This window comes from Zootermopsis nevadensis, unplaced genomic scaffold (assembly GCF_977971745.1).
Source record: "Zootermopsis nevadensis isolate Lab colony 2312 unplaced genomic scaffold, Znev_1.0 Znev_ptg000009l, whole genome shotgun sequence".
Taxonomy (NCBI): domain Eukaryota; kingdom Metazoa; phylum Arthropoda; class Insecta; order Blattodea; family Termopsidae; genus Zootermopsis; species Zootermopsis nevadensis.
In genome coordinates this window covers 5102813-5126895 of record NW_028259141.1, presented here as the reverse complement: position 1 = coordinate 5126895, position 24083 = coordinate 5102813, and the positions used below count along the sequence as shown (strand labels likewise).

The following is a 24083-nucleotide window of genomic DNA, read 5'->3' as shown; positions in this document are numbered from 1 at the left end:
AAAACCACATTCGCACATTATTACGTCACACCAAGCACACAGATGCATAAGATCGCGTTCTATTTCGCCACTGAATAAGCAACGGCAATTTTAAGTTCCGAATTTCATTAACTTAAACACCTATAAAACATCCTGACCCGCGTGAATATAATTAATTAAGCAACAGAAAATAGCTTCTGAAATCTGCTACGTCAGTTATGAGTTAACATTTAACGACAGAAATACAACACATGGGACCTCAATATACTGGCTCGACCTTCACATTTCGACTTTCGTGTTGCACAAATTTTATAAAAATGGAGATCCGCTTCACAAACACACAAGAGTTTCCACACAAAATACTACAAAATCGACTCCAATACAGCTCTTACCTTATCCGTAACAGAAATCCACTGTCGCACTATTCCCACTACGAGCGGAGTAAAAACCATGATACACGTCAGATAAAGAGACGACGAAACGTAGAGAAATAATCAATATAATAGTAGTTCGTTCGCCAGCCAACAGAGCACGCCGGCGCTCGAGGCACTTTACAAACGAAAGAAAAGATAAACCACATTCTTGTACATTCCTATGTATAAGCCTTTATCCGCAGCTTAAACATATTCTTTGTGCATGCTTTCATTACATTTAAATACGCATAACAAACTGAAGTTCCCTATTTTGAAGTACAGAAATAGGGGCGTGGCGATTGGCATGGTACTTGGATTCATAGTCTGCAAATATTCCGCAACTGGCGGTAGTGTATGCGATTGAACTGCTACCTGGACGGAAACTTCTAGAACTTCGTAATACCAAAGCGACAGCGTACGAAATATTCAGAAATAATGAACGAAAATCATTCCCGGTGTTTCACTGCACGTCAAAAAATATTTTAAACCATAAATTCATTCCTTAAATTAAATTTCTATCTGAAAAATGTATAAAATACATATTAATCTTACAATCGATCGTCAGCAGATGGCAATACCAACCGGACAATTTGTTACGTCATTTCACCTCAGCTGTACCATTTCTAGACTAGCAGCGTGCCCACAGTGCGGGGAAATTGATTTTAATCTTTCTTGTCCGAAAGATTGTCACACGCCTGTTAATTCTATGCGTATCATTGAATGTCATAGGAGAAAAAACTATCCTTAAAACAAGAAATTTTGTCTCTACATATCTTACAGTAATTAGTCAGGATTTTACCCATTACTTAAAAGTTAATAGCATATAGAAAATGCTTAATTTTGTCACATTTTTCGTCGAATAAACCTGTTATAAATATAAATAATATGAAATTGTTTTGGGGTTAAAGAACACCTTTTTGGGCCGCCGAGGTTAATTTCGGTTTCAAGTGGACGTATTCGTTATGAATTGAGTTTTTAGAAGGGCGTGTGAGATTATTTGTATCTGGCGCCCATGTGTTCGTGACCAGCATACGAAATTAACAAGTATTTCTGAAAACATTCTCCACGTGGTACTTTCATTAATAAGAACATGTTTGAATCAGAATTTATATTCAGTCTTTTAAAGATTATTCTTGACATAAGAGATATTAAAATTAATTATTCTTGAGAATGCAAGTTTTGTGCGTTCTTATAACGAAATTTCTTTTTTATAAATTACATTTGGTGGCATTTTGCACAATCGACTTTTAAGCAAGGAACTTGGGCATACATATCAATGGGATCTAAAGGTAAATGACCTTTTATTTGAATAATACTAACTCCAAACCGGTCAAATGCCTGTAGGTTTCGATTTCAGCCTACAAATGATCTATAAACTTTCAGAAATGAGAATCAAAAGGCTAAAACTCCCTTGGCAACGGTATAACACATCCACACGCACAAATATATGTCCCATAATTATCATCATTTGGTCGAAAACCGCTTAGCAGCGTTACCATGGCACCTGTTATAACAACAGTACATACAAGCGTGAGGGACATCGCAGATACCAATGGAGACAACCGGCTAAAAATATCCCCTGAAATGTCAAAGCATTTTCTAATGACCTATCGATAGAACCAAGCATCGATTAATTCTTCATCGATACAAAACATCAACACATAACGCGACGATTATAACCTAAATCCACTTCTGAATGACACAAGTTATAACATCTTTCTTTATCGGTGTTTTTTTTTGAAACCTGTATAAATTCTATAAAAAAAATTGGCAGTGGAACCACGGTTCCGGAGAATTTGACGTAAATACGTCTATACGGAAAGGAAGTTTATATATTGGCTTTATTCTAAATATTTCCTTTATACATGCTTTACAATTGAGATAAGTTTGATTAAGACATTGCTTATTTAACTTGAATTAGTTACGCTTAAGATGGGTCTGTGGTAGCTGAATGTAATGTAATGTAATGTAATGAAATGTTTTATAGGTAACAACAATGCCGAGTAAACACGACGTTCCCTAGGTAACCATTGTTACACTTTTTCGTTCCACTTTTTTGCCGAATGACCCTTCCTTATAGACGTATTTACGTCAAAAATATCCTATGTCCAAAAAACGCAGTGATACTTCGCTCCAACTTTCAGTGCGTATAAAATTTTACAACTTCTTCAAAATGAGACAAATGACAGGTAGGACTGTGTTGATGACAGTTCATTTCTTACGGTTCCAGAACCTCAGTTCAGCTATTAGTTAAACAGTAAACAAGACGACATTGTATCAAAGGGCATGCTTGTCTTATAACTGCTACCGCATGTTTCAAGGACACGGAAGGACTTCCCACACCTCCCTTTAAAGCACGTATATAACTTGTAAGTCACGGCACAGAATTATCTTTGCTACGTCGCTAACTTTGTGCTGTATTCACTCGCTATACATGTTGCAACGTCGTACAATTTTGTGTGACCTTGAAGAATGCAATATGGCGACGGCTACCACACCATTCAGCGAAACTCAAAAAGTACATGCATCCTCAACATCAAAGAATGTACTTGAAGGTGTAACATGTCCACATCTACACTTTTCCGTGACTTACACTCATACACTCCAACGTGCTCACTCTGTTAAATAATCACATCCTCTGGAGTGAAGGGAGCGCGCTCAATCGACCCCAATAAACTGGGTTCAACGTTATGTAGTGTAAGGATAAGATTTATTCTTGTTCTCGGAGTATTTAACAACACTTTTCACCTGCGAAGCTTGTATACCATCGGACAATAAAGTGATTAGTGAGGTTAATTAAGTCGGTTGTGGCGTTATCTAACGGCGTGTTCGAAAACCTGAGGGCAACAGCGAAAAATCTGTTAGCACAGCCCGACTCTGGGATCTCCAGACATAAGGTGGAGGGGGGGTGGTAGCCCCCCCCCCCAAAAAAAGAGACAGAAAACAAACATTAGATATTCACGAACAAAAAAATGCAATACTGCTCAAAAACTGAAGTATATAACACCTTCAAAATTGAGAGTTTTATTAGATTATTCACGAATTTGAGAAGAAACCATTTTCATGGCATATAACTTGTGTTGGGCAAGGCCGTGGTCTAGGCAACACGGAGTTTTCCTCCGGGGGCTTCCCCGGTTTCTCCGTGGCATCCCATTCACGCACAGAAGAAGGCAATGGCAAACCACTTCTGGATCATCTGCCAAGAACGTATATGAACAGGTCCCTGTCCGAGAAAAGGATGGAAGAATCCTGTTCATATGGACCTGTCGTCAGACAGAACACTAAATAATACACCACACACCAATGCGGTCTAAGAATCATACAGTGGGAACAAAATAGTCCCTACCTCAATGTCAGACGTCGGATGCAAAATTAAAACACGTAGGTAACATCCTACTGTCCGAGGGGAGGAAACAAACAGTACCGCCAACATGGCAATGTGAAAACCCGTAATATTTCACAATGTTCCCAGTTTTACCTCGGTAAATTTCCTCCCAAGTTCCTGTTCATCCCCATGGGATAACCCGGGGTTTCACCAGAACTATCCCGAACATTAAGCAGGGGTGTCAACCAATCGGTAGACGCGTCCGTCCGCTGAAATGCCATGTACATTCTCCACGTTCCATAGAAAAGTCGACTGGCCTGACAGAACGTTCTGCCACAAAGACAACATAACTGATTGTTACCCTCATGTTCGATCACCCTGACAACTTTCAACAACGAACGCCGATGTCATCCCAATAAACACCAACACTAACGTTTTCATGTTCACTGATCACTAATTACACATATTAAGTATCACGTTTCGTGTGTCTTGGGTTTGCAGGGGCTCTCAAGAACGTTAACCCCCGCGAACTGTGAAGGCGTGCTGTATTTTTCTGCGAACGACAGAGAGGTAAATTTAAGACAGATTTCTCCGAAAAAAGTTTCACAGAATGCGTACTGGCATGAAACAGCTTAGAAAATCTCTAATACAGAGTCCTCTGTGGTTACGGTGAACAACTTCTGGCTTTCTTAATAGAGAATCTCTTGAACAACCGAACACAAAGAGGTCCTCCAGACGAGTGTCTGTTAGGCAAGATGTCCCGTATTTCTACGTCACTAAATCCCATTCTCAGCAATATTGAGAAATGTGTCGATCTGCACGAAAATGGAACAAGGAAACATTTGTTTCGAACGGAGATGCGTCTGGCTTCATTAGGAATCGGCTGCCCCATTGCCACGTGCCAGAGATCTCCGCTCGGTAGAAGACTACTATTGCCATCTGTGAATAAAATATTTAACTGGGGTAACAAACTGACACAAGACATAAACAAAGATCTTGTGAATAAAGTCTGATACTCGCACTACTACACAGAAAATTCCCCCTTCCGCAGTGCTGCACTCCTGTGTGGGCTAAGTGAGATTATCACGCGTCATGAATCGAATATCTGACGTTGACCTTGAGTTCATCAAGTGTGAGAGGCCGAGGCTCGAATACGCAACTCTTCAGATAACCCCATAAAAACAGTCGTGGGGGCTGTGAAGTCAGGATATCTTGGCGGCCAGTTTAAATAGCGAAACCATGAGATTAGACGATGCGGAAACACTTCGTGCTACTTCTCCTCCTTTGTGCAGCATGTGATATCGCGCCAACTGGTTGGAACTACACTCTCACGGCCCATGCTGTAACGTGTTTGCCTTCAAAACCTCTCCACTCTTCGCAGTATTATATACTACTCTACATAAAAACGTAAGTCTTCTCCGCCGGATCCTGTATAACATCTTTAAGATGGGATTAATGATCTCTAACGTCATTTAACGACGCTTTTGAATCTACGGCGGTAAAAAATTGCTCAGTGGGATAAAAATATCATGAATGGATAAAGATTTCTAATGCCTCTTTCTATGTTCTAACTCAGTCTCTCTTGGAAACACTGGGAAAAATCGCGATAAATTTAGGTCGGATTAGTTGGCGAGAGTATAACAGTGGATCTTCCGAAAATAAATGTACAGCCCACAAAATAATTGGCTGTTCGGCAAATTGATGGGCTAGTGGATGGAAGACTGGGCGATTACTGATTTATTCTATGTTATGAAATATTTATTGTTTTAAAGCGAGGGTTCTCAATCCGCGGACCGCCGATACGTCTTGTGCTGCCTGTCCATAAGACATGTAATACACACAGAATGAAGAACACTTAAATTACATATAAAGACAAATTTTTTATTGATAGTAATTACTGCTGTGAGCAACTGTTCAGCTTAGTGAAAACGCCCAACAAAAAACTATAACAAATCCTATTTATCAGCAATGCGGGTACGCATGCAAATCGTAACAACAGAAATTAAACCTGATATTGAAATATTACTTTATCAAAAGTAGTGTCAAGTATGTCATTAATGACATTTTAAAAATAAAACTTCTATGCCCTCAGCTTCTTCAAGTGTTTTTGCCTTGCGCACCAAACTCGTTGTCCATCTAAATCACACTGCGCAGACGCAAAGTGAATTTATGTGTTCAGCCCAACTTGAAGGCAACAGCCAAGACTAATGCCACCAGAGACTTAGCCTGCAAAACGTCTGATATAAATTCCAGGGGGCTACTTTAGTGACAGGCCAGTTCTTCTTGCTGATCCAGACCGTCAGCTGCGCTACTAGGTAAATCTTATCACGCCACTTTATTAATGGGCATTTCACAAGTGGCTAAATGAGGGATCTGGAAGTCGTTTCCTGTGGTGTGGCCTGCCATTTTCTCTGTAACTTCCTCCATCTTATAACGCAAGATAGAAACCAAATGCCTTCTCAAGTGCGCGCAATAAGCACGTCTACATAATGTTTAACTCAGTCCGTACCGCAAAGAAAACACACTTCACCATAGCAAAGATCAAATGGTTAATGCTGTTTAAGGAAATCGTCTCTGTTTTAAAATGAGAATCATACGAAACCCATAAATACAAAATGAAGAGTTGAAGTTACCCCTGCCCTAATACTGACATCCCGGAAAAGACATTTAAAAATTTTAATGCCTCTAGCAAAATTCTTATAAAGTATCCGATTGCAGAAGTCGCCGGTTGACAATCAACTTGTCCGGTTAGCTACGCCCGACGTCTGGCTTTTGTTATCGCTTTGGAAGGTGTTCACTTCCGGTGTAATAAGCGCTCCGCTCGGCGACAGTGGTGACATCTGTGTACACTTATCCGCCACGCGCTGACATCTGCAGTATCTGAACGGTGTTCTGTGCCTATTCAAGAAACTGCAAGACTCGGTACTCAAAACAAAGTATTAAAAAAATCTGACTAAGGGTATTTTAGAATACTGCGATCTGATTACATTCTACAACATGACAAAAAATGAATAACGATATTAAGAACAGCTGAGCAGCGGAAAGCAACAAAGACGTATCAGACATACTTTGCGCTAAAGACCAATATTCTCCACAGTGGAATAGCTGGACTGCGCATGCGCACATCACTTGCTTACAAGGCCGCCCACGTCAAAATAATCTACTTTACTCTCACGTGCAGTAATAAGGAAAATGGTTCATCTTTCGGGTAACTTGAAGAAATACTTCTCTCTTTGCATACGAAATAATTAAACATTTTTGGAATACTTTCACAGGAGGCATTCTGTATGTGATACCTTCAATCTTGCATCCTTTGTATGGCTGTTGAACTTCGTCTCTCACATTATGTTATTAACACAGGGCCACATTATGTGGTTTTTGAGATCAGGGTGCTGAGAACATTATTTTGACTTAACAGGAATGAAGTAAGACGAACCTGAAGAAAAATTTCTATGACGTGGAGATTCATAATTCGAACTTGTCACAAATTAGCCTTCTTTTATGATAAATATTACTTATTTATTTTAACTTTGTTTAACTACACATTCAGTAGCTCAGATAAAACATCGTGGAATCAGCTAATGATAAATAAACACCGAATTTTAAAGTTACAGACTTATTTTCACAACTATCCCCGCATTTGCCTGGTGGAACTGAGAAAGACAACGGAAAAAATCCCGTCAAGACAGGCGGTTTCATGGCCAAGATTTGAACCCGGGACCTAACGGATACGAATCAGGAGTGCTAACCACTATATGCGACGTCCGGTTATAACAGATAAATATATTAAGACTGACAGGAAAACAGCACGCATGAGATTAAAAATTCTCACATAGTCCGAGTCGAAAAACCTGAAGTCATGTGATTACTCAGAAGAAAACATACAGGTGAGAGGATAATATTAAAATGGATTGTAAAAGTCACAGAGAGCGAGGGGGCGTGGACTGAAGTGGTTTAGCTGCCGATATGGGTCAACCAGTTGCGGGCTTCTTTTCCAATTCATGCTATTACTCACTATATTTTATTTATTTATTATTTATTTAGTGTTCTGTCTGACGACAGGTCCATATGAACAGGATCCTTCCATCCTTTTCTCGGATTGGGACCTGTTCATATGTTTTTAGGCAGGTGATACAGAAGTGGTTTGCCATTGCCTTCTTCTGTGTGTGAATGGAGTAATTGTTGGGATGACACGGAGAAACCGGGGAAGCCCCCGGAGGAAAACTCCGTGTTGCCTTGACCACGGCCTTGCCCAACACAAGTTATAAATTCGGGCACCGCCGAGAATCGAACCTGAGACCCCAGGATTACAAGGCCAGCGTTCTAACCGCTAGACCACCGTGGCGGTTACTCACTATATATAGTGACGTAATGAGTGTGTCGGTATATATATATATATATATATATATATATATATATATATATATATATAAAACCGCACGCACACACACACACACACAGAAATAAATAAATACAACGCGTGCATGGGCCTATTCATTTGCTTCTGAGACATTACAAGCAACCCCCCCCCCCCCCCCCACAGACAAACACAGACACTACTGATGTTCTGCAGAATCTAAACCCATCACAACTGCAAATTAGTATCAATGCAGGTGTGGAGACATGAAATATTAAATTACGCTGAAACACAACTGGATTAGTGAACTCACCTGATTGGTCGGCTCCTGCTGGCCCACGGGCCTTTCCATTCGCTCCCCACTCCTCCTCTGAAACAAAAAAAAATGCCGGTGATAAATTAATTAGTGAGTGCAACGCTAACTGGCGGCGGCGACAGAACAATCCCGGAAATTCCAAACCCCTATTGTTCATAACAATGGTAATACACTAACGTTAATGACAATAACAATGATATACGGGCATACAACCGAAAACGCTCGTCAAAATCTCGATTCGCTTGCCAGCCTAAAGATTTGTTAAAGTTCTGGACCCAATATTCAGTATAAACCCAATGCATTTCAATATAGGGATGACAAAATATTCTACGTGAAGTCTTTTGTGTTGGCATCCCTGTAACATGACAGCGGCGTCCAGCGAAAGATGGTTGTTAAATTATGTATTGCGAATTAATGTCAGTTTTTGGTAATGGAAGTTGACTTTAATGATCTGTTTACTTCGCCACATCGAATTGGAACACTTTAATAAAACAAAAAGAAATAAAACATAAAAATTTACTGATATGATCAACGTTGTTAGTTTTAAAGGCTAATTTATTCGCCAAAACATTAGATTCGGGCGCTTTTCCAAACTTCACAGATATATAAAAATCAAATCCGGAACGAGATATTAAAATGTAGTAACACTTGCTCAGACGTCTTGTGTTGGAAGAATATTCTTATTTAATGACATTTCCCTAAAAACCGTATCAAACCTCAAATGTTGACTCGTGTACCAACAGACAATCTTGCCCTCACGAATCCCACAGGATGAATCACCACTGTTTTATTTTCCCACCAAGTAATGGAAAACTTAATTAACTATTCACACAGTTCCAAAGAATCTCCATCATTGTTCATCTGTGACAATCACACGGCCAAAAAAACCAGCAGTTACAAAATTTAAAATTACCACCACATTGCACCCGCTGGCTGTAACTTTTAACATTTAACAGTGGCCCACTGAACACACATAATGCAGCTCTCCACTGTCTTAAGCATGAACATCATCAAATTTTCGCACCATAACAAAAATACGTTCCTCACGGCAATTTGTACCCTAAAACCGAAAGTGTTCTATTAATGGATTGCTGTAGTACCAACAGTCCACTGATCAGGAGAAAATCCCTGCTAGGAATTCGATATACGCGCATGCGCACGATTTCGCGTTGAGTGACGACCCATCCTAAAAGCATTCGTTCCACAACCACTGAACGAACTACAGACAATAGGTTTTCATGTGTTTTAATGGGTACAGCTTTAAGATTACCTCACAGTGGCACTGTGATTTAATCTAGAATATTATCGCGGTTAGAACGCTGGCCTTGTAATCCTGGGGTCTCGGGTTCATTCCCGGCGGTGCCCGAATTTATAACTTGTGTTGGGCAAGGCCGTGGTCTAGGCAACACGGAGTTTTCCTCCGTGTCATCCCAACAATTACTCCATTCACACACAGAAGAAGGCAATGACAAACCACTTCTGGATCATCTGCCAAGAACGTATATGAACAGGTCCCAGTCCGAGAAAAGGATGGAAGGATCCTGTTCATATGGACCTGTCCTCAGACAGAACACTAAATAATAATATAATAAAATTATCGCAACACCCACAGAACAAAGTACAGACGCACTCAATACATTCTACTCTCAACTGCTTGATGTTTTCAGTCTGTGTGTAGTAGCGTAAAACTCTGGCGTGTCACATTTCCCACCAATAGAAGCCCTCTAGTTCAGCTGATAGTAAACATTCCCCCTGCACCGCCCCAGAAACGATTTCCCCCGGCGGGGATATTCTCCTGGTCTGTGGACAGTACACTGCTCATTAAGTCACCTTATCTTCCATAAAGTTCCATGATTTCTACTTTTTTAACAGTACAATATTCTAATCTGATATCTCCGCGCAAATGTCTCGTCCACTGAACCACAAAACACTTCGAAGATCAGTAGCCGAAATTAATATAAAATGACATCAGAAGTTAACCCATTCTACGCAACACAGATACATCTCCCACACTACAGATAACAAATTAAGTTTCCTTCGGCTTATTATGAGCACAACTTGTTGCAGAACGGAAAAAGACACATGTTTTATGAACACGCTAATGCCTCATCAGATGCATATTTAAACGCTGCGTTATTTCCATGTCTCACACGCACGTACAGTGTTGCCAACACGACATCCAGGTAAGTCCCTAACATCCAATGTGTTTTAGGAAACTTACAATCCTATATCTTCAATAAAACAAATCTGCAAAAAAAAAAATTAAATCTAACTTCAATGCCAACATAACCGTCACATTGAAAATTCTAACAAAACAGGTTACCAAAACGTCGTAATTACTTCATCCGATGTATAGGAAACGCTATTATTTGACTGCAGAAGATTTCATCGATCTCCGTGCGTTGTGTTCACAAGGGAAACATATAGTTTGTTCTACACTTAACAGATGGCACCGCAATATTTGGTCCCACGATTCAAATACGCAAAATGGCGGAGGGTCGCTTGAGTTTCGAGTACCTCAAATTTATTTAAAATTCGTATATATATTATTTAATAACACTAAATCACCCGGGAAGGAAGGGTTGGATTTATTTACAGTATATTTCACGACGTTATCATTAGCTGAACATACACCATCTGACGATTAATGAATAATGAATTGTAAACGATATTTAAGGAAGCAGTACTGGCTTAACTTTAAGGCAAGTGAGATCTTAGATTCTCGCGCGACGAGTATGAACTCATGACAGCCTTCTGGGAAATTGAATTAGGTCGTCTCAAAAAAGCTTATCAGCGTTTCAGAAAAGTTAACTGCCTCCATTTTCAGTAATAAACACCTCTTGAAACGTTGGCAAACTTCTACAATACTACATGACATAATATCCTAGAAAGCAGCCACCTTATAAAGGTACCAATCGGCACAGACAGGAAATCTCGAACCGAAATTTGAACCCGGGACATCCCAAATTCGAAAATGACTGAGGCTGTCGGCTGCCGCGTTACACACCGAGTACAACATTGTAAACCACGGACAAGAATTGTCCTCTGGCTGCGAACAGAAACTCAAAATACGGTACAACTATTTCCTTCAATAGAATCTTCTCGGGTAATCAGCCACGTCAACTGTTTACCGTAGTAAACCGACGTTTCGGGAACAAACTGTCTCCATCATAACGGTACTGAGTCACATCAGTACCCTGATGATGGGGACAGAGTTGGTTCCCGAAACGTCGGTTTACTACGGTAAACAGTTGACGCGGCTGTTGCCCTAGAAGATTTTATTGATTGTACTCGCCGTGAAAGTCTCAAATTCTGTAACTGGTTCCTTGTTAGGTCTCGAGAGACCAGCATTCTTCCGCCAGGACGCGATAACCATTGTGCATCAGTGGTAAAGTGTTGACGTAACCAGATTAGGAACATTTCAATTACGTTACTACAGTAACCATAGCATCAGACGCTACTTTGCTTCTCCTGAGTGACGCATTACAACCGTAATTTATTTCAATCTGCATCTTCACCGCTGTGTATGTAGTTTTGTGTGCTTCCTGACTGATTCCGTAGATCTACAGTTCTTGACCAACCATAGCCGCCTCACACATTTTCCTCCATTCTTCTCACCCATCCTGATCATGTCTCCCTGAAAGTCGTACAACCACCTCTACCTACGAGGTGCGATCGGAAAGTTTCTAGACTGCGCCTATAAAAACCCGTACACTTATCTCAGGTATTAAATTCATCCATCACCATCGAAGTAGTTCCCCTGGGAGTGAACACAACGATCCCAGCGCCGCTGCCAAGCCTGGAAGCATCCCTGGAAATCTTTCTTTGTCAGCCTGTCAAGCACCATCTGCGATTCAGCCTGAATCTCTTCTATCGTCTCAAATCTCCTTCCCTTTAGCTGAATTTTCATCTTTGGGAAGAGGAAGAAGTCACACGGCGAATAAGGAGGGTGCGGGATGACGGCCATGGTGTTTGAGGCCAAAAACTGCCGAACTTCGAGGGCGGTGTGCGCTGGCGCGTTGTCATGATGCGTCGCATGTGGAGTTCTTCCTTTAGAATCAGCTGACAGGTCCCATAGCCTATCCCAACAATGTCGCACAAGTCGTTGATGGTACGACGTCGATCTTCGTGAATGGCCTGCTGAATCTTCGTAACATTTTCGGGCGTTGTGCTCGAAGATGGTCGTCCAGAACGCTCGTCATCATCGACAGAGGTTCGGCCATTTTTAAAACGTGAATGCCACACAAAAGTTTGTGCACGACCCATTGCGGACTCCCCAAATGCTTGCTTTAGCATTTCATAGGTTTCCGTAGCCGTTTTGGCAAGTCTTTGGCAAGAGATTCAGGCAGAATCGCAGATGGTGCTTGACAGGCTGACAAAGAAAGATTTCCAGGGATGCTTCCAGGCTTCGCAGCGGCGCTGGGATCGTTGTGTTCACTCCCAGGGGAACTACTTCGAGGGTGATGGATGAAATTAATACCTGAGATATGTGTACGGGTTTTTATACGCGCAGTCTGGAAACCTTCCGTTCGCACCTCGTATGTAAACTCTCCTTGTTCCTCCAGGATTTCCTTTCAGTGTAAATTTGGTCCCCCCACGTACGCGGTCCAACCACCTTTATCTTGATTTCCTCCATCTTTGCACTTCGTTACTTCTTAGCATCCACACATTTATTACGTGTACTGGCCCAAAAAATTTCCTTTAGAATTTTAATTTCCAATTTACAAATTCTCATCTTTTTTGGCAAGAAGCCACATCTCAGCGCGGTTTTTCCGCAGGTCCAAATGCCACAAACGTCTACAATCATAGTCCTACTCCACTACCAATATCTCGGTGAGACTATTATAGTCTCCTCTCAAATCCTTGCCTTCACAACACTAACGATCATCTCCCACCTCATTAATTTCTGCAGTCAGAGCAACGCCTAAAAGAAACACCAGAACAAATTAAATTATCATTTCTCATTCAGATTCAAAACAAGCAATTATAGCAGCATCGTTAATGAAGAAAGACAAAAGAGACTTGTGAAATAGAGCGTGTCGGAAAAGTATCAAACTCACGTTAACTGGTAAGTCGTGAGCTGCATCATTAGCGGTCAAGAGTTCTCCTGGAAAAGACGGTACGGCTAATGTAAATCGGTTCTTGCAAGCCTCCTTAATTACTAACCGCACGCTAAAACAGGAGACGTGTGTTAGCAACTAACTACGGAATTCAGCTCAAACGCCACGAATGATTCTAAAAGTTCTTCCTGTTTCAAATAAGATTTCTTATCTTAAATAAAGTCCGACTTAATCAGATATGTGGCCTTTCTATACAATTCCTCACTCTCATATAATCTGTATGAATGATAATTAATCTGAAGATTTCTGTCTTCTGGGTGGTTGCGCCGTGTAGTCTGGTCGATGTTAACCAACGTTTCAGAGGTCATACTGCCTCCGTCATCAGGGCGATGAGTATGAAGATTTCCGTCTTCTGGGTTGTTGCGCTGTGTAGTCTGGTCGATGTTAACCAACGTTTCAGAGGTCATACTGCCTCCGTCATCAGGGCGATGAGTATGAAGATTTCCGTCTTCTGGGTTGTTGCGCTGTGTAGTCTGGTCGATGTTAACCAACGTTTCAGAGGTCATACTGCCTCCGTCATCAGGGCGATGAGTATGAAGATTTCCGTCTTCTGGGTTGTTGCGCTGTGTAGTCTGGTCGATGTTAACCAACGTTTCAGAGGTCATACTGCCTCCGTCATCAGGGCGATGAGTATGAAGATTTCCGTCTTCTGGGTTGTTGCGCTGTGTAGTCTGGTCGATGTTAACCAACGTTTCAGAGGTCATACTGCCTCCGTCATCAGGGCGATGAGTATGAAGATTTCCGTCTTCTGGGTTGTTGCGCTGTGTAGTCTGGTCGATGTTAACCAACGTTTCAGAGGTCATACTGCCTCCGTCATCAGGGCGATGAGTATGAAGATTTCCGTCTTCTGGGTTGTTGCGCTGTGTAGTCTGGTCGATGTTAACCAACGTTTCAGAGGTCATACTGCCTCCGTCATCAGGGCGATGAGTATGAAGATTTCCGTCTTCTGGGTTGTTGCGCTGTGTAGTCTGGTCGATGTTAACCAACGTTTCAGAGGTCATACTGCCTCCGTCATCAGGGCGATGAGTATGAAGATTTCCGTCTTCTGGGTTGTTGCGCTGTGTAGTCTGGTCGATGTTAACCAACGTTTCAGAGGTCATACTGCCTCCGTCATCAGGGCGATGAGTATGAAGATTTCCGTCTTCTGGGTTGTTGCGCTGTGTAGTCTGGTCGATGTTAACCAACGTTTCAGAGGTCATACTGCCTCCGTCATCAGGGCGATGAGTATGAAGATTTCCGTCTTCTGAGTTGTTGCGCTGTGTAGTCTGGTCGATGTTAACCAACGTTTCAGAGGTCATACTGCCTCCGTCATCAGGGCGATGAGTATGAAGATTTCCGTCTTCTGGGTTGTTGCGCTGTGTAGTCTGGTCGATGTTAACCAACGTTTCAGAGGTCATACTGCCTCCGTCATCAGGGCGATGAGTATGAAGATTTCCGTCTTCTGGGTTGTTGCGCTGTGTAGTCTGGTCGATGTTAACCAACGTTTCAGAGGTCATACTGCCTCCGTCATCAGAGTATGAAGATTTCCGTCTTCTGGGTTGTTGCGCTGTGTAGTCTGGTCGATGTTAACCAACGTTTCAGAGGTCATACTGCCTCCGTCATCAGGGCGATGAGTATGAAGATTTCCGTCTTCTGGGTTGTTGCGCTGTGTAGTCTGGTCGATGTTAACCAACGTTTCAGAGGTCATACTGCCTCCGTCATCAGGGCGATGAGTATGAAGATTTCCGTCTTCTGGGTTGTTGCGCTGTGTAGTCTGGTCGATGTTAACCAACGTTTCAGAGGTCATACTGCCTCCGTCATCAGGGCGATGAGTATGAAGATTTCCGTCTTCTGGGTTGTTGCGCTGTGTAGTCTGGTCGATGTTAACCAACGTTTCAGAGGTCATACTGCCTCCGTCATCAGGGCGATGAGTATGAAGATTTCCGTCTTCTGGGTTGTTGCGCTGTGTAGTCTGGTCGATGTTAACCAACGTTTCAGAGGTCATACTGCCTCCGTCATCAGGGCGATGAGTATGAAGATTTCCGTCTTCTGGGTTGTTGCGCTGTGTAGTCTGGTCGATGTTAACCAACGTTTCAGAGGTCATACTGCCTCCGTCATCAGGGCGATGAGTATGAAGATTTCCGTCTTCTGGGTTGTTGCGCTGTGTAGTCTGGTCGATGTTAACCAACGTTTCAGAGGTCATACTGCCTCCGTCATCAGGGCGATGAGTATGAAGATTTCCGTCTTCTGGGTTGTTGCGCTGTGTAGTCTGGTCGATGTTAACCAACGTTTCAGAGGTCATACTGCCTCCGTCATCAGGGCGATGAGTATGAAGATTTCCGTCTTCTGAGTTGTTGCGCTGTGTAGTCTGGTCGATGTTAACCAACGTTTCAGAGGTCATACTGCCTCCGTCATCAGGGCGATGAGTATGAAGATTTCCGTCTTCTGGGTTGTTGCGCTGTGTAGTCTGGTCGATGTTAACCAACGTTTCAGAGGTCATACTGCCTCCGTCATCAGGGCGATGAGTATGAAGATTTCCGTCTTCTGGGTTGTTGCGCTGTGTAGTCTGGTCGATGTTAACCAACGTTTCAGAGGTCATACTGCCTCCGTCATCAGAGTATGAAGATTTCCGTCTTCTGGGTTGTTGCGCTGTGTAGTCTGGTCGATGTTAACCAACGTTTCAGAGGTCATACTGCCTCCGTCATCAGGGCGATGAGTATGAAGATTTCCGTCTTCTGGGTTGTTGCGCTGTGTAGTCTGGTCGATGTTAACCAACGTTTCAGAGGTCATACTGCCTCCGTCATCAGGGCGATGAGTATGAAGATTTCCGTCTTCTGGGTTGTTGCGCTGTGTAGTCTGGTCGATGTTAACCAACGTTTCAGAGGTCATACTGCCTCCGTCATCAGGGCGATGAGTATGAAGATTTCCGTCTTCTGGGTTGTTGCGCTGTGTAGTCTGGTCGATGTTAACCAACGTTTCAGAGGTCATACTGCCTCCGTCATCAGGGCGATGAGTATGAAGATTTCTGTCTTCTGGGTGGTTGCGCTGTGTAGTCTGGTCGATGTTAACCAACGTTTCAGAGGTCATACTGCCTCCGTCATCAGGGCGATGAGTATGAAGATTTCCGTCTTCTGGGTTGTTGCGCTGTGTAGTCTGGTCGATGTTAACCAACGTTTCAGAGGTCATACTGCCTCCGTCATCAGGGCGATGAGTATGAAGATTTCCGTCTTCTGGGTTGTTGCGCTGTGTAGTCTGGTCGATGTTAACCAACGTTTCAGAGGTCATACTGCCTCCGTCATCAGGGCGATGAGTATGAAGATTTCCGTCTTCTGGGTTGTTGCGCTGTGTAGTCTGGTCGATGTTAACCAACGTTTCAGAGGTCATACTGCCTCCGTCATCAGGGCGATGAGTATGAAGATTTCTGTCTTCTGGGTGGTTGCGCTGTGTAGTCTGGTCGATGTTAACCAACGTTTCAGAGGTCATACTGCCTCCGTCATCAGGGCGATGAGTATGAAGATTTCCGTCTTCTGGGTTGTTGCGCTGTGTAGTCTGGTCGATGTTAACCAACGTTTCAGAGGTCATACTGCCTCCGTCATCAGGGCGATGAGTATGAAGATTTCCGTCTTCTGGGTTGTTGCGCTGTGTAGTCTGGTCGATGTTAACCAACGTTTCAGAGGTCATACTGCCTCCGTCATCAGGGCGATGAGTATGAAGATTTCCGTCTTCTGGGTTGTTGCGCTGTGTAGTCTGGTCGATGTTAACCAACGTTTCAGAGGTCATACTGCCTCCGTCATCAGGGCGATGAGTATGAAGATTTCTGTCTTCTGGGTGGTTGCGCTGTGTAGTCTGGTCGATGTTAACCAACGTTTCAGAGGTCATACTGCCTCCGTCATCAGGGCGATGAGTATGAAGATTTCCGTCTTCTGGGTTGTTGCGCTGTGTAGTCTGGTCGATGTTAACCAACGTTTCAGAGGTCATACTGCCTCCGTCATCAGGGCGATGAGTATGAAGATTTCCGTCTTCTGGGTTGTTGCGCTGTGTAGTCTGGTCGATGTTAACCAACGTTTCAGAGGTCATACTGCCTCCGTCATCAGGGCGATGAGTATGAAGATTTCCGTCTTCTGGGTTGTTGCGCTGTGTAGTCTGGTCGATGTTAACCAACGTTTCAGAGGTCATACTGCCTCCGTCATCAGGGCGATGAGTATGAAGATTTCTGTCTTCTGGGTGGTTGCGCTGTGTAGTCTGGTCGATGTTAACCAACGTTTCAGAGGTCATACTGCCTCCGTCATCAGGGCGATGAGTATGAAGATTTCCGTCTTCTGGGTTGTTGCGCTGTGTAGTCTGGTCGATGTTAACCAACGTTTCAGAGGTCATACTGCCTCCGTCATCAGGGCGATGAGTATGAAGATTTCCGTCTTCTGGGTTGTTGCGCTGTGTAGTCTGGTCGATGTTAACCAACGTTTCAGAGGTCATACTGCCTCCGTCATCAAGGCGATGAGTATGAAGATTTCCGTCTTCTGGGTTGTTGCGCTGTGTAGTCTGGTCGATGTTAACCAACGTTTCAGAGGTCATACTGCCTCCGTCATCAGGGCGATGAGTATGAAGATTTCCGTCTTCTGGGTTGTTGCGCTGTGTAGTCTGGTCGATGTTAACCAACGTTTCAGAGGTCATACTGCCTCCGTCATCAGGGCGATGAGTATGAAGATTTCCGTCTTCTGAGTTGTTGCGCTGTGTAGTCTGGTCGATGTTAACCAACGTTTCAGAGGTCATACTGCCTCCGTCATCAGGGCGATGAGTATGAAGATTTCCGTCTTCTGGGTTGTTGCGCTGTGTAGTCTGGTCGATGTTAACCAACGTTTCAGAGGTCATACTGCCTCCGTCATCAGGGCGATGAGTATGAAGATTTCCGTCTTCTGGGTTGTTGCGCTGTGTAGTCTGGTCGATGTTAACCAACGTTTCAGAGGTCATACTGCCTCCGTCATCAGGGCGATGAGTATGAAGATTTCCGTCTTCTGGGTTGTTGCGCTGTGTAGTCTGGTCGATGTTAACCAACGTTTCAGAGGTCATACTGCCTCCGTCATCAGGGCGATGAGTATGAAGATTTCCGTCTTCTGGGTTGTTGCGCTGTGTAGTCTGGTCGATGTTAACCAACGTTTCAGAGGTCATACTGCCTCCGTCATCAGGGCGATGAGTATGAAGATTTCCGTCTTCTGAGTTGTTGCGCTGTGTAGTCTGGTCGATGTTAACCAACGTTTCAGAGGTCATACTGCCTCCGTCATCAGGGCGATGAGTATGAAGATTTCCGTCTTCTGGGTTGTTGCGCTGTGTAGTCTGGTCGATGTTAACCAACGTTTCAGAGGTCATACTGCCTCCGTCATCAGGGCGATGAGTATGAAGATTTCCGTCTTCTGGGTTGTTGCGCTGTGTAGTCTGGTCGATGTTAACCAACGTTTCAGAGGTCATACTGCCTCCGTCATCAGGGCGATGAGTATGAAGATTTCCGTCTTCTGGGTTGTTGCGCTGTGTAGTCTGGTCGATGTTAACCAACGTTTCAGAGGTCATACTGCCTCCGTCATCAGGGCGATGAGTATGAAGATTTATGTCTTCTGGGTTGTTGCGCTGTGTAGTCTGGTCGATGTTAACCAACGTTTCAGAGGACATACTGCCTCCGTCATCAGGGCGATGAATAATTAATCTTGTTAAATACAAAACTAATAATAAAACATATACATCTCTATGTTGCTAATGTATACTTTCGAAAAACATCATTCAAAATAAGCATATTTAAAATAAACCACCGCCCTAAACGTTCACCTTTTTAGTAAATGCAAATTAATGAGAAAATCTTATTCAAAATTTCATAAGCAAAAGAGGAATATTTTAGATTTCTCCTACCAACCTCTAGCAATTAGTAACTGTAAAGCCGTCGAATCAAATCACGAGTATTTCGCAGTTTTTTACCCATGCAAAGTATCAAGAACGATTACAGACCCATATATTGCTTTTCTGGATTAAAAAGATCACAAAGCAATATCAGTACGTGCTGATTTACCTGCACAAAAATGGAAACTTAAAAGTACAGTAAGCGAGAAGCCCCTGTGACGTATACAGCCTGTTCATGCTGCACTACTAACAGACCGAAAAACGTTGTGCACATTATAATTTGGTATCAACTTTACTGGTAGTACGTGTAAGACTCAGTACTGACAAATAAAACATATTACGAACACTGGCAAGCAACAAAGACGGATGTGAAATATCTTTGTAATACAAGCAAACATTCTCACCCAGGTACAAAGGGTTGCGCATGCGCACAACACTTGCCTACAGGGCCGCACAAGTCATACAGTTTTACTTCACCTTAGAGTAGTATTTGTCCAGAGTCTAATCTGCGTTAAGTATTATCTGATTTAGTTACACTTTAACATATGGATTCATAAAAAGTTTCAGAATATTACATCCCCCATCCACGGCCTTATTCCAGTAAAATGACCACCCTGTTAACTTATCGACCCAATCACATCCTAGTTATTTCTGCCACAAACAGCCACTGCTTTTTGCCTTACAGGCGACAGGCATAATTAGTTTTGACAGCTGTAATTTTGCTCCAGGCGGGCCTCGAATATAGTCCACAAAAGTAAGAGTCCGTTATCGCAGTTAATGTGACGTCATTGTGTTGTTTCCATGGCAACTCACAGTTCAAATCAGAAACCGCGTGAGAAACACGAAAGGTGTGAATATTGGAGTGGGTATGGTTTAGAATTAGTATAGATTGTGAATTAGATAATTTCATGATGTTGTCGAGGTGGGTTAAATGGATCTGTCCGGAATTCAGATGTACGAGGTGCGATCGGAAAGTTTCTAGACTGCGCGTATAAAAACCCGTACACTTATCTCAGGTATTAAATTCATCCATCACCCTCGAAGTAGTTCCCCTGGGAGTGAACACAACGATCCCAGCGCCGCTGCCAAGCCTGGAAGCATCCCTGGAAATCTTTCTTTGTCAGCCTGTCAAGCACCATCTGCGATTCTGCCTGAATCTCTTGCCAAAGACTCGCCAAAACGGCTACGGAAAGCAAGCATTTGGGGAGTCCGCAATGGGTCGTGCACAAACTTTTGTGTGGCATTCACGTTTTAAAAATGGCCGAACCTCTGTCGATGATGACGAGCGTTCTGGACGACCATCTTCGAGCACAACGCCCGAAAATGTTACGAATATTCGGCAGGCCATTCACGAAGATCGACGTCGTACCATCAACGACTTGTGCGACATTGTTGGGATAGGCTATGGGACCTGTCAGCTGATTCTAAAGGAAGAACTCCACATGCGACGCATCATGACAACGCGCCAGCGCACACCGCCCTCAAAGTTCGGCAGTTTTAGGCCTCAAACACCATGGCCGTCATCCCGCACCCTCCTTATTCGCCTTGTGACTTCTTCCTCTTCCCAAAGATGAAAATTCAGCTAAAGGGAAGGAGATTTGAGACGATAGAAGAGATTCAGGCAGAATCGCAGATGGTGCTTGACAGGCTGACAAAGAAAGATTTCCAGGGATGCTTCCAGGCTTGGCAGCGGCGCTGGGATCGTTGTGTTCACTCCCAGGGGAACTACTTCGAGGGTGATGGATGAATTTAATACCTGAGATAAGTGTACGGGTTTTTATACGCACAGTCTGGAAAATTTCCGATCGCACCTCGTATACTGAAAAAGTCGCGGAATGTAACTGCTTACCACGTAAATGCCAGGAACAAGTGATTCGTTCTAAACCTTACTAGAATGAACACTCATATGCAAAGTGCTTGGTATGGAAATATATCGCTACCAGAATGTACGCAGTGAATTAACCGACTAAGAACCAGTTACTTGTTTGATACGATACAGAATTTGCAAAAACATTGTAATGGAATAAAGTAGCGATCAGAATTAAAGGTGTAGAGAAAGCAAATATGATGAAGGGTAAGAAAGAGAAACTTATGAGGAGAGACTGCGTAACATAAACATTACAAAAGCAATGAACATTCTCTCCATATACACAACGTTCAGTCTGAGGCATCATGCTTCAGACCGGTGATACGGAATGCGCGCTGGTTCGAGTCTCGGGGGAGAAGAAATTTTCTCATGAGATTTTTGACCAGTGCCAACCCAGCATCGTGAGGAAATTGGGGAGCTACAATGAGTAGCGTAATCCGGTCAGGAAAACTAGCAATGGCTGGGGGTTCGTCGTGCTGACCACACGTCATCCTATATCTGGTTAGATGATCGTTCACCTCTGCTTAGGCATGTGAACGTCAGGCCAGCAGCCAGCTAGTCGACTTTGGCTCTCTGGAGCTGTCACGACACGGATTTAATTTAATTTTAATACACAACGTTCACACTAGAGTTCTTCGTTGCAGGGGCCTGTATAGGCCACATACATACAGCGGTGTAGGAGAAGTTGTCGCATCAGCCCGGCGCACTAATTCAGACAGTAGAAAAAAATTGTAACTTCGTGTTTTGAATTATAAGCTTTTCTATTTAGGTTCATGCGTTACCTGGACTAAATACTAAGACGTCGTCTCTGGTCAGAGGATTTTTAAGTCTAAATCTAACGGACAAATTTGCTGCTGGGAGTTAATACCAAATGTTACCGGGCGAATGTAATTTTGTCTGGAAAGAACCACGGAAGTGTGGTAAAAGAAGGAAAAACAATCAGTTGAAAGAAAGGAACAGCGAAATGCGATAAAAACGAACCAATACAGACGTTGTAACTGACGTGGGATAAAGAAGTAACAAGTCTACAGAAAGGAATACAGCGGGGTGACAAAAACAAACCAGCAGTGGCGAAATCAAAAGTTCAGAACAAGCAAAAACGAACGTTCGCTCACGATAATCATCTAACGGAACAGTCTGATTGCAAAATGAACTGTAAAGGCGTTCCCAGCCTTTGTCACAATAGTTATGTGATACATTAACCTTCAAGTTTTCATACACACTCTTACTAGGGGACAAGTTGCAGATGCATTCATTATTACAGGCTAGAGATTTACGCTGTAAATGCGAGGGAATTGAACTCTACACAGAGTTACTCAAGCAGCCTTCTCCTCTGGTACTTTAAATGTCTCTTAAGGTACAATTTGGCTGCACGCGACCGAGGCAGGCGACAGAATTGCGAGACCGAGACTGGTCGCTTCGTGTCTGCTCTCTGTACAATCGTATGAAGTACAATTACGAGCGCGAGACAGAGACAAAGCACAGGAGACCGCTCTCGGACCAGTAGTGTCTCGCGACGGGCTCAGGCAGCACGTGTGTTGTTGAGTAAAATAATGGCAGAAATTAAATTTACTGGTGACCAAGATGAGCAATTGGTAGAATTAGTAGCAGAAAACCGACCACTGACCACCGACAGAAAGATCCTTCTTCGCGTCTGGTTTTGAATATTGAACTCACAGGTTTTCTTTGTTTCTTTCGCAACAAATAACACAGCAACACATCATCTTCTTATTCTTCTTCTTCTTCGAGTAACCTTTTTAGAAGCATTTTTGTACTCATTTTTCACAGAATATGTGCACGTATGTCTCAACAAAACAAAGAAAACAAACACTTAACACTTTGCCACATGTCTCGGTCGTCACCTCAAAAGTGTGTGGCGACAAGCTGCGATGTGTCCGTCTCCCGTCTCTGTCGCATGCCTCAGTCGCTTGTCTCTGTCGCGTGTAGCCAAATTGTACCTTTACAGAACACCATTCCACCAATGTTCCACGTTAATGTGTCATATAGGACAGAACAGTCAAGTACATCATAACCTCGATCCGGACGTCGTCGACCATACCTGCTTCGTATTCGGGAGGTTCTGGGTTCAAATCTCGGTCACTCTAAGTATCTGAAATCGGACCACTTCCGCTTTTAGCCACATCTCCAATTCATCACCCACAATCATCTTCTCATTTGACGCTACATAGTCGGAGATACTGAAAAGCGTCGTTAAATAAAACATAAAGAACGTGGTGCTGGGACAGACTATGTAACGGAGACGTAACATCGCATTACGTTCCCAGTAAATGACGTAGCATGCACATACACTCATTTCTCCTACTGTGATATGAATTCTCAGACTGTTTTGAAAACGTGTTGAAGCCGGTAGAAGAGAGAGGGAGGGAGGGGGGGGAGAGAGAGAGAGAGAGAGAGAGTGAGAAAGAGAAAAAGAGATGTGAGAAAATGTCGGAGAAGCAACAGACAACATTTAATGGGGAGGGGAGGACACAAATTTATGGCCACGAGGGTTCCCAGGCAGTGCCCACTCGTAATTCTGGTAAAGTTAGGTGGAACAGAAAGTAAGATATTCGCGGGTGAAGATGGACTGACGAGTTACAGACTGCTAAAGCAAGTGGGCTTTAAAAGGTTAGTGTTAGCCGCGGGAAATCGAGACGCGACAACTACTGAACAATTTGTAGGCGTGCGTCTGCTTAAAACCCGGTTGCTCACTCTTGCGGAAGTCACATGATCTACACAGGCAGTTCGTACAAGACAAGAAATATTGCCTGTGGCATTCCGTCATACAATGTGGCGTAGTCTTGTATGTGGTTACCAGTTCGCAGAACCATCTCTATCCCGAGG

General features: G+C 43.2%; 1 protein-coding gene across 23 annotated transcripts in view; it reads right to left on the bottom strand.

The window, feature by feature from the left end:
• LOC110833927 (coiled-coil domain-containing protein AGAP005037) overlaps positions 1-24083 on the bottom strand; it is a 412755-nt gene that overhangs the window by 191037 nt on the left and 197635 nt on the right. For 22 of the 23 annotated variants that reach the window (XM_087345631.1, XM_087345626.1, XM_087345627.1 and 19 more), the window contains one exon: positions 8388-8444. In XM_087345631.1, the coding sequence (XP_087201757.1) occupies positions 8388-8444 (57 nt within the window). Of the gene's footprint in view, positions 1-371; positions 508-8387; positions 8445-24083 lie in introns of those variants that run through there. The other variant, XM_087345636.1, reaches the window with a different exon arrangement.